This window comes from Sciurus vulgaris (assembly GCF_902686455.1).
Source record: "Sciurus vulgaris genome assembly, chromosome: 16".
NCBI classification, from domain to species: domain Eukaryota; kingdom Metazoa; phylum Chordata; class Mammalia; order Rodentia; family Sciuridae; genus Sciurus; species Sciurus vulgaris.
This window is the reverse complement of record NC_136477.1, coordinates 1,077,090-1,094,484: the sequence shown is the minus strand read 5'-3', so window position 1 is coordinate 1,094,484 and position 17,395 is coordinate 1,077,090. Positions and strand designations below refer to the sequence as shown.

Genomic DNA, 17,395 nt, shown 5'->3' with positions numbered 1-17,395 from the left:
CGGGGCTGCACAGCTCGCTGCCTGGTGTGGCTGTAGCCCGCTTCTCAGGGGAGCCCTGCTCCGCCGCTGAGAGGGTGGGCATGCTCCAGGCATGGTAGCACATGCCTTCGATCCCAGCTACCCAGGAGGCTGTGGCAGGATTGTAAATTCGAGATCAGCGACTTTTAACAAGACCCCCTCTCATAATAACAGGCTGGGATGTGGCTCAACGAGAGTGCTTGACTAGCACGTGTGAGTCTAGGTTCAATCACCAGTACAGGAGCCAAAGGTGGGCTTTGCCATTTCCTCTCTGAAATCTCCCATGGCTTCCTATTGCCAACGACATCGACTCTAAGCTCCAGAGAGGGGCGTTTACAACTTCTTGAGAACCAGACCAAACGATGGGCAAGGCTGCTCAAGGAGGTGGGCCCTGTGGTGTCTCCTCGACCTTCCACTGCTCTCTGGAGCTCATGCTGTCTGTGCAAGTCACTGCTGAACTTGACTCGGCCCCGTGGAAGGGGTGACCCCCAGGGGCCAATCATTAGGAACCACGCTGCCCTCTAAGAGGGACTAGGTGGCGCCAGTAGCAGCAGGGTGGCTGAAAGAGTCCGCCCTCCGCCGCGCTGGGACCGGTTTGCGGGAGAGCATTCCGGGTTGCAGATGAAACACTAGGATGGCGGCGTGTCCCCTGGTGGGACATAGGGCTGGATTGTTCTCCCCGTGGGCACTGCAGGGTGCTGAGGACTCACTCCATGCCGGGACACCAAACGTGGCCCGGGGTCCTCTGGGGTCACTATCGTTTAGCAGGGGCAGGTGGAGCGAGGAGGCCTTCAAGAACTGCTGCCCCCCGCCAGCAGGCCTCCCTTAACAGGCCTCATGTCGGCGTCTGCACCCGACTCTTTAATTTCCACCAGCGGACACGGTCTTATCCAAGTGCTTCCTAAACCCAACACCCCAGGGCAAGTGGTAAGATCTAGCAACACTGTCCACATTAAGGCGGCGCCTACGCTCCGGTGGCCTGGGACAGCGGCAGGAGAGAACCTGCAGCCGCTGGAGAGCCGCAGGACCCCGACCGCCAAAGCAGAGCAAGCACACCCACGGCGTCGGTGCCAAACCACCAGGCCCGCTTGCGACGCGGGCCCCAGAGGCGAGGAGCCCGGGTGCTCCGCCGGCCTTTCTAGCCGTTCTGTCCAGGTGCTGGGCGTGCGGATGGCGTGCGGAGAAGGCTCCGGGAGCCGCAGCGTCCGGGCTGCTCTCCTCTTTTGGCGGGGTGCGTGCCCGAGGTGGGGCTGCAAGCTGGGGGTTCTCGAGCCCTCTGGCCGGGCGGGGTCTGGGAGGTCACTGGAGGCAGGGACGCAACGCCAGGAGCTGACGAGGAGCACCTGCCGGTCTCGGCTGGGAGGCCCCGAGACGCCAAGCAAGGAGCCAGGCCTCCCTCCGCCGGAAGGAGGGGTCGCCAGCGCTCACAAACCAAAACCTGCGAGGACTCCCGCCGGGGCCTCCAGGCAACAACCGAGGCCGGGCCAGGCCGGCTGGGGTCAGGGAGGCAGGGCGCGTGGCCCGCGTCCCGGCGAACGGGGCCCCAGGGCCGCCCTTCCCAGTGCGGTCCCGGGCGAGCCTCTTCCCGTCGGGCCGTGTCCGGCGCCGCGCGTAACCGGCAGGCGCTCGGGGGCGCCCCGGGGCAGCGGGCGGCGGCGGGCCGGGGTCCGACCGCGCGCGCGAACTCGCCGCCCGGCCGCGGGGCCCCGCAGCCCCGCCCACCACGGTCGCGGCGCGGACGCCGTGACGCTCCCGGAAGTGCCGCCGTGGCTTCCGGCCTGCGCGCGCAGGCCCGCAAGGTCCTCGCGCGTGCGCGCCGGGGGACACGGTGACCCTGAGCGCGCGGACCCGCGGCGATGCTGACCCGGTTCCTGGGCCCGCGCTACCTGCAGCTGGCCAAGAACTGGTGAGGACGCCGCCCCGCGCCGCCGAGGCCCGGGGCCCTCCGCGCGGGCGGCCGGGCGGAGACCCAGGCCCGCGCGGGCCTCACCTTCCCTCTCCGCCCGGGCCCCGCGTGCCCGCCGGGACCAAGACGCGCGGGCGCCGGGCCTGGGCCCGTCCGCGGCTCCCCGACGCGGGCCGCCGCCCCGGGGCCTGAAACAGCCCGTCAGCCTCTGCCTTGGCCTTGTTTTATCAAGATGGTGTTATTCTCTTCGGCGCCGCGTGGACCCGGGGCCTCGCTCTTGCTGGGCAAGTCGCTCCACCGCTGAGCCACACGCACCCCAGCCCTTTTTGTTTTTCATTCTGGGACAGGGTCTCGCCAAGTTTCCCGGGCTGGCCGTGGACCTGCTTCCTCCTGCCCTTTAAATGGCTTATTTGCGGGGGGAGGGCAGGGTATTGCACTCAGGGGCACTGGACCACTGAGCCACATCCCAGCCCTGTTTTGTAGTTTATTTAGAAACAGGGTCTCACTGAGTTGCTTAGCACCTCGCTTTTTCCTGAGGCTGGCTTTGAACTCAAGATCCTTCTACCTCAGCCTCCTGTACAGTGAGATTACAGGCATGGCCACCGCGGCCGGCCTTTAAGTGCTTTGTAATGATGCATGAAACCCATTATTGCACTAGCCCTAATCCCATGTGGGAGGTGGGCACAGATTGGGGTGACTCCCATGGGAGCCAGGATGGGGTGATGGTTTGGCCAGCAGTCTCAGCTGCCCGGCTGGGTTGTTAAGCAAGGGTTCTTTCCTCGCAGGGTATAGGGGCCTTTAACAGCTGGACAGCTCGGACTGCTGCGTGTCGGAAGGCCATCCTGGCATTAGGCCTTCCATCTCCCTGTACAGCTGTCCTGTTCCTTCCTGTGCTTGGTCAGAGTGGTGACCATGCCTCCTTCATGCTCTTGTTCACTCCGTATGCATTTATTGAGTACCTCCTGTGTGCCAGAGTTGCAGCCGTAAACCCTCATGGGCTGATGTTCTGTTAAGTTGGCAAGGAAAAGTAAAGAATTGAGATCTAAGCCAGGTGTGTGTAGTGACTTGGGAGACTGAGGCAGAAAGATCACAGGTTTGGGGTCAGCCTCAGCAGCTTAGCAAGACCCTGTCTCAAAATTAAAAAAAAAATAAGGGCTGGGGATGTAGTTCTATGGTAGAGCACCCCTGAGTTTAATCCACAGTGCAATAAAGAAATAAGATCTGTGGTGTAGGGCAGATCTGAAATTTCAAGGTGGAGAGAAGAAGGCTGCTGCCTGTCTCACTGGCCTCTGGCTTTGTGAGGCCAAGAAGCAGGTTTCCACTGCAGGGGTTCTGGTCACTTTTGAGTCTCACCAAGCCCTGATGTGGTGATCTGGGAAAGGGGAGGGGGGCTTGTGGGGTGGCCAGCCTGGCTATTTTCTTTGTGTCCTTCCTCCACGCCTACTGGAGGTCAGGTTGATGGGTTCCTTCTGCATTGTGCAGGTCCACATGGTCCTGGGGTAAGTGGAGCCAGTCAACCCAGCAAAAAAAAAGGCTGCTCTGGTGATTATTAACAGCCCCACTGTTCAGTGGCCCCTGCTGTGTTCTGATGGCTGCAGCAATCTGTGACTCCATGGAGCTGCGAGCAACTGCCAGCCTGAGGGGGTCCCCCGGTGGGGGAGCTGTGCATCCATCTCACTCAGGGAGAACCCCCTCCAAGACCCAGGCCTGACGTCCACTGTGTCAGATCACAGCTTCCTCTGCTAGCAGCGGGGCAGGCCCACCATACCCAGGTTGGCAGCTTCATGCAGTGTTGAACATCACGCATTTTCTGCAGGTCAGGCACTCAGGCACAGCTGAGCCAAACCCTTGGCCCATCTGATGGTCTGGCGGAGTCCCTTTTCCAGACTTCCCCTGCAGCCGCTGGCAGGATTCAGGTCCTGTGGCTCCTGGGAGGTAACTGGTGACGGGGCAGCCAGCCTCGCCCAAAGCCAGTGGGAGGGCGAGCCTGGGGAGGGCGCTCATGGCAAAACTGCAGCGTTTTTATGTCTGAAATGTCCGAGCTCTGAGCTCTGCGTCTGTTCGTTGGGAGCGCATCCTTAGCCTGTTCTGGGAGGGCAGGAGCATGTGTGTGGGCACAGGACATGGTGCCAGCCCTTGGGGAGCCCTCAAGGCAGGTGCCACCCTTTCTCTGAACCTCCCTGGCTGTATGTCCTCAGCGAAGCGAGTCCCCCTCTGATGTTTGGTCTCCTTCCCTGCAAAACAGTAACTGAAATCAATGGGTCTCCCTCAGTCCTGCTAAGATGCGGCCAGTGAGGGAGGGAGATGCCCAGACGAAGGTGCCCCACTTCAGAACACCTATGCCATGGCAGCCATGGGCTTGATGCTCTGGATGAAGGCGCCCCACTGCAGAACAACTGTGCCATGGCGGCTGCGGGCTTGATTCAGCAGCAGAATTCTTCAGACAAGCCTTCAGCGTGTTGTCTGAAGTGCTGTGTGATCGTGTCATGCTGTACCTGTGCTCAGTACAGAGTCTTGTCACCCCTAAGCGTGCACAGTCAGGATCTGTCCGGGTGGGGTGCTGGGGTCTGCTTGTGCTCAGCACTTACTGGTGTGCGTGAAGCCCTGGGTGCCATCCCAGCAGCGCACAGACCCACAAGCCTTCAGGATAATCTGAAAGCTGACTGAGTGGCCTTGCCCGCTGCCAAAGCTCCCTGTGGCTGGCAGAGCAGCGGGTCGGGTGCTGCTGAGGCTTCAGGCTGTCTTCCTCCTTTCCACCCTGTGGGGCCCTTAGCTCCTGGTAGGGGCTGGCCCATGTGGGTGCTGGACAGACTGGGGGTGGTCAGAGGTGCCCAAGGCTGGTCCCAGGGGAGAGTCCCAAGCAGGGCCTGACTGCCACTCTCCTCACAGGATCCCCACAGCCAGCATGTGGGGCGCTGTGGGTGCTGTGGGGCTGGTGTGGGCCACTGACTGGCGGCTGGTTCTGGACTGGGTGCCTTACATCAACGGCAAGTTTAAGAAGGAAGATTAGTTAGGCTGAACCTCTGTGGACCCCTCCGGTAAGTCTTGCAGGGTCCAGACCGTTGGCCTCGTGGCAGTGGGTGGGGGTCACATGGCTGCTGGAGGGTGGAGAGGGGCCCTGGAGAGCCCTGCAGGAGGGCAGAGCTGGGGCACTCCCCTGCGGGCCGTGGCTAAGGAGTTTGGGGGTGGTGGGGAGCACCTCAGAACTCGGCAGCACCATCACTCTGGAGCTGGGTAGTGCTTGCCCAGTCCCCAGCGGGGTAAGAGGCCCCGTTTTACAGATGGGGAAGTTAAGGCTGGCCTTCTGGAGAGCTGTTCATTTCCACTCTGCCACTGCTGTGCTGACCACTTTGATTTGTTGTGGCCTGTTCATATGTGACAGTCCTGTGTGGACAGCACTCTCACATCACAGATGGGGACCTGGGGGCCAAGGTTATGCAGCCAACATGAATGTGAGCCATAGAGCCCAGAACTGCCTGCCATTTCAGTGTGGCTGGGGTCCCTGGCCACTCACCTTGCCTTGTCCCCACCCCCAGGTGTCTGTCCGGAACAGCCCACGCCCAGAGGATGAATGCAAGGACTCGCCACAGGGCTGAAGAGTTGTCATCTGGATGCTCAGAGCGTCAGCCTCGCTCTGCTGCCTGCTCTGCCTGGGTCTGGGTTGTGCTGTGACTTGGTTCCCCAGCTGCAGTCCCTGAGGCCTGCCTGACCCATAATTTTCACCTCCATAATTTTGCAAATCTAGGAGGGTTGTCTAATGGCTGGAAGAAATAGTTTCAGTACTTAAAATATTTCAAATGTTCAATGGGTGGTAACTGTGCAGTGTGATCATCTATTGCTGCCCTGGCAGGTAACCTCACAACTTCAGTGGCTAAAACAACAAACATTCAGTCTCCTCGACGGGGGTTTGGGAGCAGTGTGTCTGGCCCAGGGTGTTGCAACAGCATGGTCAGGACATGGAACAGGCTACACTTTGGAAGCTCAGCTGGGGCTACAGGAGCCACGTGCTGGCTGTATCCTCTGTGGCTGTGGGTGGGTGGCCAGGGCTCCTCGCAGGTGGGCCTCTCCAGGGTGCTGTGGAGGCTTCCTCACCACAAGGCTGCTGGCTCCCCAGGGAGGGTCAGGAGGAAGCCAGTCCTCTTACAACCTGGCCTCAGAAGTCTTTGCCACTGTTTCCTCCATATCGTAAGTCCAGCCTTCCCCTGCCCTGTTTGCCAGTACTGGAGATTGAACCTAGGGGAGCCTCACCATTGAGCTATATCCCAGACATTTTATTTTTTTAATTTTGATACACATTCTAAGTTGCTTAGGTCCTGCCTCACTAAGTTGCTGAGGCTGGCCTTGAACTTGCAGTTCTCCTGCCTCAGCCTGCTGAGCCACTGGGATTACAGTTGGGTGCAGTTTTGGTTTTGGGTTGTTTTGTTTTGTAGTACTGGAGATAGAACCTAGAGCCTCATGCATGCTGAGCTAGTGCTCTGCCACTGAGCTACTCTTAGCCTCTGGGCTGTTGTGACTAAAGGACCCAACCAGAACCTCTGTAAGGAAGGAAAGCTTTATTTGAGGGCTCATGGTTTCAGAGGTCTTAGTCCATAGAAGGTCAGCTCCATTCCTCAAGGCTTGAGGTGAGGAATAACATCATGACAGAAGTGTGTGGTGGAGGGAAGCAGCTCACATGGTGGTCAGGAAGAAGAAAGAGGCTCCATTCTCTAGATATAAGATGCATACCCTGTAGTGAGACCCCCAAAGAGCCACACCCCATGCCTCCAACTACAACTCAGTTAATCCCATCAGGGATTAATTTACTGATTATAATGCAATCATTTCTCATACAAACCATAGCAGCCACATCCCCAGCCCTTTTTGAGACCGTCTTGTGAGTTGACCAGGCTGGTCTCAAACTTGGGATTCTGCTGTCTTGGCCTCCCTAGTCACTGAGATGAGAGGCGTGTACCACCACACCCAGGAATGTGCCCTGTGTCTAGTTCTTGCTGAGCAGTGTCCTGGGGTCTGTCCACAGGGCATCAGCTCCACATGGCTGAGTGCTGCTCCCGGGGTGGGTGGACAGGGGCTGTCCCTGCCCCCCAGCTGTGGGAGACTTGCGGACCAGCACATCTGAGCCTCTGCCTTCAGCGTCTAGGTGTGCCTGGGAGTGAGCTGCCAGGTTTCACACTCCTCCCAGCCAAGCACAGGGTTCTGATGGCTCTGCTTTCTCACCAGCTGGTTGGTTTCATGTGTTCCAGCATAGGTTCCAGTCCACCCTCTACTCACCTGACCCAGCCCTGGAGGGGCAGCTTGACAGAAGTGTCCCCCGCACACTACAAGGTTCATCCTACCCGCCTCACCAGGTGCTGTGCTGGGTCTGCAAGAGCCTAGCTCAGAGTTCATGGCAAAGACACATCTCCACACTAGCACTGGCCCTCTCCAGCTCACCACACTTGCCATGACACTGGGCCTCTGGGTCTTGTGGCACCAACCAGCTGCAGATAATCTCAGGAGACAGCTGGTCCCAAAGAACCCCCCACGTTCCCAGGGGTGGGAAGAAAAACCATCTGCCCCAGGGCAAGGGTTGCTGTGGGTAGAGGAGACTGTGGTGCCAGTCCCACACTACCACACACAGCTGTCCAGTTACAGCTTTTTCAGTACTTGCATGGACAGCAGAATGATGCCCCACAAATGGTCCCAACCCCAGGACTTGTGGACATGGCACCTTCCATGGCAAAGGGGACTTTGCAAAAGGGGTTAAGGACCTGGAGATGGGAGATTGACCTGGGTTATTCGTGAATAAAATTTATAGGAGGCCACTGGTTTAGACTGCACTCCTGCACACCCTAGGCCCAGCAGTTCAGTCTAAAGCGGTCACTAACGCTAATGATTCAGGGCCACAAAGCCAAAACTAAACTGATCTTCCAAGAGGTCAGGAGAGAGAACAGCCAAAACTTCAAGCAAGGCGATATTACTAGCTGGCATGTCAAGTCTGAAATGACCAGTTTTCTTGTTTAAGCTTTCGTCAGCCCTTTCCCGCCTACAGCGCCAACCTCTGCTCAACCCTGGGATCACTTGTTTTACAGAAATGAGGTGTTGCCCAATTCTAGAATCTCATGAAGCCATTAAGATCTTTAAGCTAAGTGTGTTGTAAATTCATCTTTTGAGCTTTGGGTGGGCCCAACAACACCATCTGGCTCCTTAAAACCAAGGGACCTTCTCCAGGTGACTGCAGATTAGCTGCAGAGGAGGACAGGCAGTTCATTTTCAGACACCTGCCCCTGGACGGGCGTGCTGTGCAAGGCTGCAATGAGGGACCCAGCCACAGCTACACATTTCATTTCCTATCCCTCTGGTTGGGGTGGAGAAGGGGTGACAGGAGACGATTCTACGGGAAGGTCCTGGAGGTCTGGGCGAGATGACTGGACCAGGCGGAGGGGAGAGCGGGCGCTCAGAGGCGTATGGGGTCGGGGGACCCCGGGGTGTACTCAGTGGTACAGTCCGTGGGTCAGATCCCCAGCACCGCGAAAAAGTGTCGGCGGGACTTGGGGTCCACCACCCGGGACGTGGATGCTCGTGAAGAAGCTGGAGGAAGGCCAGGCGGGAGATGCTCCGAGAAAGGGGACAACCATGCCACCGCAGCATCTCAGCCGGCCGCGCTACCGAAACGGCCGCGGCGCTCAGAACTCGGAACCGGAGTCCGACGAGCGCTCGCGCGCACCAGGCCCCGCCCCCGGCCGTGCGCCGATCGGCCTCGCCGCCACGGGGCGGGGCCTGCGCCGCGGCTGCGCAGTCGGGCCCCGCGCGCAGGCGGGTGGGCGGAGCGGCCCCCCGAGCGGGGGCTGGCGAGCGCGGGGAGGGGGCCGAGAGGGCGGCAAAGCCGGCGCGCGCCCGGCTGGGGGCGGAGGGCGGGGGCCTGCGGGCCGGAACAGCCGCGGCAAGTGCCGGCGAAGGAAGCAGCTGAGGCGGCGGCGAGCGGGGGTCGCGGCGGCGGCGGCGGCGGCGGCGGGCCCGGAGGCGGGCCGAGGAGCCGGGCGCGATGGAGCGGAAGAGGTGGGAGTGCCCGGCGCTCCCGCAGGGCTGGGAGAGGGAAGAAGTGCCCAGAAGGTCGGGGCTGTCGGCCGGCCACAGGGATGTCTTTTACTATAGGTGAATGAGCGCGCCGGCCGCGCAGGGCCCCAACGGGCGCCTCCCAGCGGTCTCTGCGGCGGCCTAGGCGCCCCTGCCCCGGGCCGCGGCCTGGGCCGCGCGCGTGCGTCATGCGTGCGAGCGTGCGTCGAGCGTGTGTGCCCGCCCGCCTGGCGCACGGTGGCCTAGTGCGCGTGCGTGCCCGCGGGTGCGCGGCCCAGTGCGCCTGCGCTGTCTGGCGCGAGACCGCATGGCCCTGTGGCAGCCAGCGACTGAGGCCTTTGTGCTGGCTGCCGCGGGGAACGTGCGAGCTAGGCGAGGGGCGCCCGGCAGCGGCCAGACGCGCTGGGAGGCAGGCGGGGGTGGGGGCTGGGCTCTTCCTCTGGCCCTCGTGGGTGTTCCCCGGGCAGTGCGGAGCCCGAGGCGGGTGGTCAAGTCGGGGTTTCGGGGAGCAGTGCCCGTTGCGGGGGGCTGGAACTAACCTGCTTGAACATGCAAAATCCTGGGCCCATCTCAAGTCCTAGGAGTGAGTTCCCTAGAGTGTCTGGGACCCTCTTTTGGGGGGACCCCCACCTTTGGGAATGTTTAAGGCCACTGCCCCTCACGGGACGTGTACCTCCAGGCATGCTACTTCGGACCCCTTTCAAGACTAGTGTTGATGCTTCTGGTGGTCAGTGTTTTGAGAGCCCTCTCCCCTAATTTGGAAGGAGGAGCTGGTCTTGGCTTTGGAAAGGCAGCGGGGACGGACCCCTTTGGTGAAACAAAAGAATTTGTCACCTGCTGTTTTTAATCTCCCTGATTTTGAAAGATATCTTTTTTCTTTCTTTTTGGTACTGGGGCTCCCACATGCTTGGCAAACTCTCTTATCACTGAGTTACATCCCCAGGCTGGAAGATGCCTTTAATTCTTCATCACTTTTAATTGCTCTTTTCTCGTGCTTCAGTGTGTTGGGGTGCCTGCCACCTGCAGAGTGCCAGCTGGGGTGCTGGGGGTGCACTGAGACTGCTTGGGTGAGCAGGTGTGGAGCCAGGAGAGCCAGCACCTACTCAGCTGAGCACTGTGGTTGTCTGTGGTTCTTTGCTGTCTGCTCTTTGGCCTATAGAGTAAGGGGTGGCTTGCGTTTGGAAGTTTGGTGACAGGATCAGGACAAGCTCAGGTTCTGAGTTCAAAAATGTGTAGGGACAGCAAAGGGGAGGTGCGACTTGCAGCCCTTGAATGTGTAGACGTTGGGTAATGGAGCTACAAGCAGTCCTCCTGAGGACACTGTTTTCCATTGATGCCCTTGTCTGCCTGTGACTTTGCTCCCTTCTGAGCTCTAGAAAGCTGACATTCCTGGGGTTCTGGTTTGAGGGCCCATGAGGAGGCCTCAGGCCAGGGTCCTCCGAGCCATTTCCAAGAACACTGGTACTCTGGTCTGTGTCTGCCTCTGTGGTCCTTTGCTCAGTGCTCAGTTAACACCTGTGCAGCACATGCTGGGCTCTGGGCCTGGCTGCTTAGCTGGCATGGACAGTGGGTCCACCCCTCCTGGTGTCAGGGCACCAGCCACCATCCCATGTGCTGAGCTGCAGGGATCTACGGGGTACTGGGGAAGCCCTGCAGGGCCCCTCTGAGGAAAGGACAGGGGAGCAGGAGGCACCTGGGCAAAGGCCCCTTGGAGACTGAGGGCTGGCTGCAGCTCTGGAGCTGAACCAAGGTCAGGCTGGCCAGTGTCCTGAGACTGATCACATCACACCTTTCACATTCCCATCTACTCTGGAGCTTCTCAGAGCTCAGCCGAGGGGTCCCCTCTGAGGCCCCAGCCCCAGATATAGGGGTCTTGCTGTAGGAAGTGAAGCTGAATGGTCCACAGCTGCCCTCCAAGGTACAGGTCTGTGTTCCTTGCCCTGGACTTCAGTCTTGGTGTTGGCCTGTCTGCTCCCTCCAGGCCTGGCACAGGAGAGCTCATGCTTCTGTGCTCATTTTTATTCCCTGTGTCTGGTTTTATTAAATGTGTTCATTTTTCTTTCAATAAAATACTAGGGATATCTTTCTGTGTCAATACAGATCTCCAAAAATGTAATGCAATTCATATTCCCTAAGTTATTCCTATGACCTGTACAGTGTATGGTTTTAGTACATTCAGAGTTGGGCAGCTGCCATGCTGTCTACCTCCAGCTCCTCAGCACCTTGTGAGAAGCCCGGTGCCTGTTCTTCACTCCCTAGTCTCCTAGCTCCTGGCCACTACGAGGCTGTCTTGTGTTCATTTTTTAAAAGCAGCTTTACTGAGATATGGTTCAGGGGCTGCACCTTTTGCCCACTGTGTGTTAATGGTGTTCTAGTTTGTTCACGTTTCAGGTGTGTGTAACTACAACCAGACTCAGTTCTAGAATTTTCATCACTCCCAAAGGAAACCCCTGATCATCATAACTCCTGCTGCGCTGTGTCCCACCAAACCAAGCCCTTTAAGCAACCACTGAGTTTTAAGTTCTGTGTCTCTAATTTCCTGTTCCTGGCCTCTCGGGCACCTGGAGGGAAAGATCTGTGGGCAGGTGTTTCCTGGTTTTGCTTCCTTCTTCCCTGTGGCTGAATCTGGAAACAGAATCAGGGCCTCAGCTTCTGTGTACAGCCTGGGCATGTGCACTCAGTTTTTACATCAGCCCAGAGCGTAATTGCAGACATGAATCTCTGGAGTCCTCTGTGCCCCAGTGCCCTCCCTGGTGCCTGTCCCGGAGCTTGTGTCCAAGCCCCACCAGGTCCTTGTGCACCATCGCATTCCCCAGTGAGTGCACAGTGCACCTTCCCAGGATCTGGGCCGGGGCGGCTGTGCCAAGGGGCCGCTGAGTCTCCATGTGTGATTGCAGAGTTGGGTCTCCTCCTGGCTGGAATGGACCATGAGCCATCCTGTTTTTCTCACATTTGCCCAGGGCCAGGTCAGAATCCTGTCCTTAGAGGTTTCCAGGAGAGAAGGGTGCAGTTGAGCCATCATTAATATCAGCTGCTCCCCCGCACGCTGCAAGAGCACACATGTACACACACAGGAGATTCAACCCTGGGCCCTGCACCACTGAGCTACATCCCCAGGCCCATTTTTATTTAATTAGTTAATTATTATTATTATTATTTTTTTTTTTTTAAACAAGATCTCAAAAAGTTGCTGAGACTGGCCTCAAACTTTTTCTCCTCCTGAAGAAAGGTTTTCTCCTCCTCCTCTTAGGGCTGGGGATGGAACCCAGGGCCTGATGCATACTTCACCCCTGAGCCACATCCCAGCCCTCAGACGGTTATTAAAGTGACTGTGCTGAGTTTGTACAAGTGATGTGTTTAACTGTGTGGCCTAGTGAGCACCACACAAGTGCTGCTGACGTTAGTGAGTTTGGGGTACCACGCACCCTCTCATCCGTGCCCCTCCGGTGCAGTTCATCGGCGTTGCTCACGACGTTGTGTGGCCACTCGCATTATGTAGCAACGCTGCCCTCACCCGAAGGAAGCCTGCCTCCTCAGCAGTCCCCGCCCTTGGCACCCGTGCAGGCGTCACCTCCTGACTCCCCTCTTCTGGACATTCCTTGTCACTGGAGTTAAACACTGTGGCCTTGTATGTCTGGTTCCCGCTGAGTACAGGGTCCTCTGACCATCCACGCTGCAGGTGTGTCCATTCATCCATTCGTGGACACCTGGCTGTCCTGCCTTTGGGCATTTACTCATGCTGCTGTGAGCATTCATGAACAGACCTCTATGTGAACACTTTTCACGCTGGGTCTGGGAGTGGAGTGGCCAGGTCATCTGAGGAGCAGCCAGGCTGTCCTTCCTTTCTCTCCGTGTTACACCCCCCTGCTGGGTGTGCCGCCCTGCACCAGGTGTTGTGTAGTATGGCCTCAGGTGGCATGCAAAGCACGCAGATCGTGGTGCATGCCTGTGATTCCAGCCACTCGGGAGGCTGAGGCAGGAGGATCCTGCAAGTTCGAAGCAGCCTCAGCAACTTGGAACCTGTCTCAAAATTAAGGGTTGGGGGCATAGCTCAGTGGAAGAGCGCTGCCAGGGTTCAGTCCCCAGTGCTGCAGAATGACAACAAAATAGGTGGACAACCCTAAAGATGGGTGTTCCTGGAGAGAGCTGGACGCCTGGCAAGCCCATTCAGGGTCCAGGGTTCTGGCCCCAGTCCTGACAGGAGACCCTGAACAGCCTCCCCCAGGTAACCACCCCGAAGGAACCGGCTCCTAGGGCTGTCCCTCAACCTGCTCTCCTTGGGTCCTTTCCCAACAATGCCATCTAGTTCTGGCCTTGTGAAGCACACTGCAGTAGGTCTTGGTGGCTTCCGCTTTGGGGTTGGGAGGGTCTCCAGGGAGTTTCCCGGCGGTCTGGCTGGGTCTAGAGGGCCCAGAGGCCCGTGCCGACCCGCCTCTGCCCGCAGCCCCAGTGGGAAGAAGTTCCGCAGCAAGCCACAGTTGGCACGCTACCTGGGGGGTTCCATGGATCTGAGCACCTTTGACTTCCGCACCGGCAAGATGCTGATGAGCAAGATGAATAAGAGCCGCCAGCGCGTGCGCTATGACTCCTCCAACCAAGTCAAGGTGAGCGTTGGGAGGGGCGGCGCTATCCCGCAGGTGCATGGTTGGGGAGCGTGCTGCTGGGAGCAGACAGCCATATGTGGCCCCTGGAGTTAGGGCCGCCCACCCAGCTGGCCCACGCAGGGCATGGGCCTGGTACCTCCACTGCGGGCAGCGCATGGACCCCAGCTGTGGTGCCCGGCTGGAGTGCCTTGTCCTTGCAGGGCAAGCCTGACCTGAACACAGCGCTACCAGTGCGGCAGACAGCATCCATCTTTAAGCAGCCGGTGACCAAGATCACCAACCACCCCAGCAACAAGGTGAAGAGCGACCCCCAGAAGGCTGCGGACCAGCCGCGGCAGGTGAGCCCCGGAGGCTTTCTTCTCAGCCCCCTTCCCACTTTTAAAAGGAGGCTTCCTGGGAGAGTGGCACTGCCTCCCGGGAGCCTTGCTCTGCAGGACCCAGGTTCTGTGGGAACAGGATGTGGGCACCCAGCAGGCAGAGCCCCGGCCCCCTGCCTAGGCTTCCTACCTGTGGCCTTCCCTTGTGGTCCTCTGTTCTTAAGTAGGTGGCTCAGTTTGTGAGTACATGTTGTAAACACGCTGGTTGGTGGGGCTGGGGTGTGGGTCAGTGGCAGAGCTGGCTCAGCATGCTCTAGGACCTGGCTTCCATTTGCAGCACTGCAAAAGAAAAAAATGCTACATAAACGGCTTTCAAATGTGCTTTAAAAAAAAAAAAAAAAAAAAAACAGAACCGAGCTGGGCGTGGTAGTGCATGTCTATAATCCCAGTGACTGAGACTGGGGAGGCCAAGGCAGGAGGGTCTCAAGTGCAAGGCCAGCCTCAGCAATTTAGTGAGGCCCTAAGCAACTTAGGGAGGGAAGGCCCAGAGGCCTGTGCCTACTCAAAATTTTAAAAATAAAAAGGGCTGGGCATGTGGCTCACTGGCTAGCACCCTGGGTTCTGTCCCTCGTCCAAAGAAAACAGGACCGAGCTGGGTGCCTTGGCACATGTCTGCAATCCCAGCCTCTGGGGAGGCTGAGAGAGGAGGGTGCTATTTCAAGGCAGTTTAGCAAGACCCTATCTGAAAACAAAAAACGTAACAGAGGTTGGAGATGTAACTCCGTGGTCAAGTGCCTCTGAGGTCGACCCCTGGAAAAGCAACAACAAAAAAGAAGACCATTTCTATTTTAAATACTCACTCATAAACACCCATTGGATGCGGGTGGCAGATGCCTGGAGCAGGGAGGGGAGAGACGGCCCAGCGTCGTGAGGAGCCGCCTGGCTTGGTGGCCCTGGCGCAGGGGAAGTGTGTACCCCTGTGGCCTGGCTGACTCGTGCTGTCCTGTCTGCCTGGCCAGCTCTTCTGGGAGAAGAAGCTGAGTGGCCTGAGCGCCTTCGACATCGCAGAGGAGCTCGTCAGAACCATGGACCTGCCCAAAGGCCTGCAAGGTGAGCAGCGCCCCAGCCCCGCCCCTCACGAGGCCCTGGAGACATGCAGGCAGACCGGGGGTACGTGGGTGCCTTCAGGTGGCAAGAGCTTGCCGAGGGCTGGGTGTGGCCAGTGGCAGCGCCCTTGACTGCCATGCACAAGACCCTGGGTCCAGCCCCCGCTCCACAAGCAAGACTGAAAGATGTGTGAGGATGTCTGATTGGCTTCTGTGCTTGGACACTGCTGACAGGCCACTCGGCAGAGTGCTAGGCTTGTGCTGTTCCTGTTGTGCAATCACGGCGCACCCGTGTGGAAGTCTGGGGGGAAAGCCACAGCTCAGGAAAAGGCAGCAGCCCTAAGACCCCGGCCCTGCCCGGGCTCTTGCTGCTCTGCCTGCTAGGGGTGGGTCCTGGCTGCACCGATGAGACCCTGCTGTCGGCCATCGCCAGCGCCCTGCACACCAGCACCATGCCCATCACAGGGCAGCTCTCAGCCGCCGTGGAGAAGAACCCTGGCGTGTGGCTGAACACCACGCAGCCCCTGTGCAAAGCGTTCATGGTGACCGACGAGGACATCAGGTAGCTGATGGCCCTTGTTCCCTACCTCCCTCTGCACTTGCATCTCAGGAGCCAGTGCCCCCAGCACCTGTGCACTTCCAGTCTCCCCAAAGCTTAGACACTTCTGCCAACACTGCCACTGCAGGGCACGGGGTGTTGGTGTCCTTGGGGCAGGCCAGGCCAGGCCAGGCAGGGGTGCCCAGTACGGGGAGGGAGCTGACTTGGCTCCTGTGCAGGAGCTGGCTGCTGGCTGCACGGCCGCAGTGTCAGAAGCAAAGCTGGGCAAAGACAGGGCAGTTGCTGGGAAGCGGACCCTGCCTGAGCCCAGCCCGGGGGCCAGCGGCGATGGCTTTACACTTGGGAGTCCTCTTTTCTTTCCAAACCCTGTGGAGTGACTGCAGAGGGAACGCAAAGCCTTGGGCAGTGAGGAGGAGACCACAGGGGGCGGGGGGGGGGGGGCAGCACTGTCGATGGTGCTGGTGCTCACGCTGGTCAGACGGGCTGCAGGCTGCAGGCCAGTGGTGGCAGACTGGCAAGACCATGACAGGACCAGGCCAGCAGAGGGGGTAGGAACCCCAGCTCCTTGTGGGCAGGGCACCCTTTGCACAGCCTGGAGGGCAAGAGGCGGGCGGTGGGTGCCACAGCCTTCCCTGGCCAGCGTCGCGTCCCCAGGAAGCAGGAGGAGCTGGTGCAGCAGGTGCGGAAGCGGCTGGAGGAGGCACTGATGGCCGACATGCTGGCCCACGTGGAGGAGCTGGCCCGTGAGGGCGAGGCACCCCTGGACAAGGCCTGCCTGGACGAGGAGGATGAGGACGAGGACGAGGACGAGGAGCCCGAGCCGGACCAGGAGCTGGAGCACGTCTAGAGCAGGTGCTGGGCTGACCTCCACTGCAGCCCAGGGTCTGGGACCCACGGCCATATGCTGGCTGACAGGTGGGGCGCAGGAAGAGCGCCCCTGTCCTGGTGTGTAGGTGGCGGCTGGGACAGGGCAGCTTTCCAGAAGCCCTGGTACCATGCTGGGAGGGCGCCTCACGAGAGCTATTCGCATCACCTTGCTGACCACGTCCCCTCCCCGTCCTTTGCAGACGCCCTGCCTGAGAGCCCTGTGCTGCATGGCCACCTACAGACTTGGCCCTGGGCCACACTGGGGACCAGGCTCAGCAAGCAGGCCCATTCTGGGAGGAGGGCAGCCATCCCCACCTGGGCCTCGAGGGGGCGGCTGGAGGACGGCCCTGCCTGGGGGACCCCTCCACGCCGGCTTTTCTTTTCGGGCCTGGGTCCCAGAAGTGCAGCCCACACTGGGCCCTGCCTGGGGGAGGCCCCCGGTGTGAACTCAGAACTGGGGTGCCCCAGCCTGGAGGCCAGCTCATCCCCATGGCTCTGTCTGAGTGCCTCCACGCGGGAACGTTGCCAGCAGGCTGCCCGCACTCGGTGCCCCGGAGCTGGTCACGTGAGGTTTCTCAGCTGCCATGTCTCCAGGAGCTGGGAGATGTTCCCAGTGTCACTCCCCGTCAGTGCTGCGTGAGGAGCGCTGCTCTGGGCTAGCAGGTCAGCCCTCAGGACAGTATCGGGACAGCCCTGCGCTGCCACCCAGCCGGGCAGAGCTGCAACCCCAGGGAAGATGTCCAGGAGCCAGCAGCCACCTAGGAGGGTACTTCCTCAATAAATCGATGATACAAATGGGGCTGGAACTTGGCTGTTTGACCCTTGGTTTGGACACCAGCAGAGGTGACAAGTGGCTGCTTCTTTCTGACACCTGACTGCCTGCAGCTCTGCCCTGCCTTGGTGCAGGTGCTTAGCAGGACCCCTGGGCCACACCCAGGTTCCTCTGCCTTACGGGGTAGAGCTGC

General features: G+C 59.4%; 2 protein-coding genes across 4 annotated transcripts; both read left to right on the top strand.

Annotated features, from left to right (window-relative positions):
- Positions 1–1,759: 1,759 nt before the first annotated feature.
- On the top strand, positions 1,760–5,715 carry UQCR11 (ubiquinol-cytochrome c reductase, complex III subunit XI). The gene is made up of 3 exons (XM_079114909.1): positions 1,760–1,924; positions 4,814–4,962; positions 5,461–5,715. The coding sequence occupies exons 1-2, from the start codon at positions 1,875–1,877 to the stop codon at positions 4,932–4,934; spliced, it is 171 nt and encodes a 56-aa protein (XP_078971035.1). The 5' UTR covers positions 1,760–1,874; the 3' UTR covers positions 4,935–4,962; positions 5,461–5,715.
- Positions 5,716–8,792: 3,077 nt separating this feature from the next.
- On the top strand, positions 8,793–17,236 carry MBD3 (methyl-CpG binding domain protein 3). 3 transcript variants are annotated; one of them, XM_079114876.1, is made up of 7 exons: positions 8,793–9,055; positions 13,422–13,581; positions 13,782–13,919; positions 14,918–15,008; positions 15,389–15,566; positions 16,218–16,415; positions 16,631–17,236. In XM_079114876.1, exons 1-6 carry the CDS (start codon positions 8,946–8,948, stop codon positions 16,408–16,410), a joined length of 870 nt encoding a protein of 289 aa, XP_078971002.1. In that variant the 5' UTR covers positions 8,793–8,945; the 3' UTR covers positions 16,411–16,415; positions 16,631–17,236. The 3 variants fall into 3 exon arrangements, with proteins under 3 accessions (XP_078971002.1, XP_078971003.1, XP_078971004.1); XM_079114877.1 differs by having other exon boundaries at positions 8,794–8,959; XM_079114878.1 differs by lacking the exon at positions 8,793–9,055 and adding an exon at positions 12,592–13,202.
- Positions 17,237–17,395: the final 159 nt, after the last annotated feature.

Bases quoted from the DNA above. Each gene is read 5' to 3' on its own strand.
- UQCR11 (XM_079114909.1), top strand. From the start codon at position 1,875: ATGCTGACCCGGTTCCTGGGCCCGCGCTACCTGCAGCTGGCCAAGAAC. The intron at 1,925-4,813 runs GTGAGGACGCCG...CTCTCCTCACAG, and splicing joins CTGCAGCTGGCCAAGAACTG to GATCCCCACAGCCAGCATGT.
- MBD3 (XM_079114876.1), top strand. From the start codon at position 8,946: ATGGAGCGGAAGAGGTGGGAGTGCCCGGCGCTCCCGCAGGGCTGGGAG. The intron at 9,056-13,421 runs GTGAATGAGCGC...CTCTGCCCGCAG, and splicing joins AGGGATGTCTTTTACTATAG to CCCCAGTGGGAAGAAGTTCC. The intron at 13,920-14,917 runs GTGAGCCCCGGA...CTGCCTGGCCAG, and splicing joins CTGCGGACCAGCCGCGGCAG to CTCTTCTGGGAGAAGAAGCT.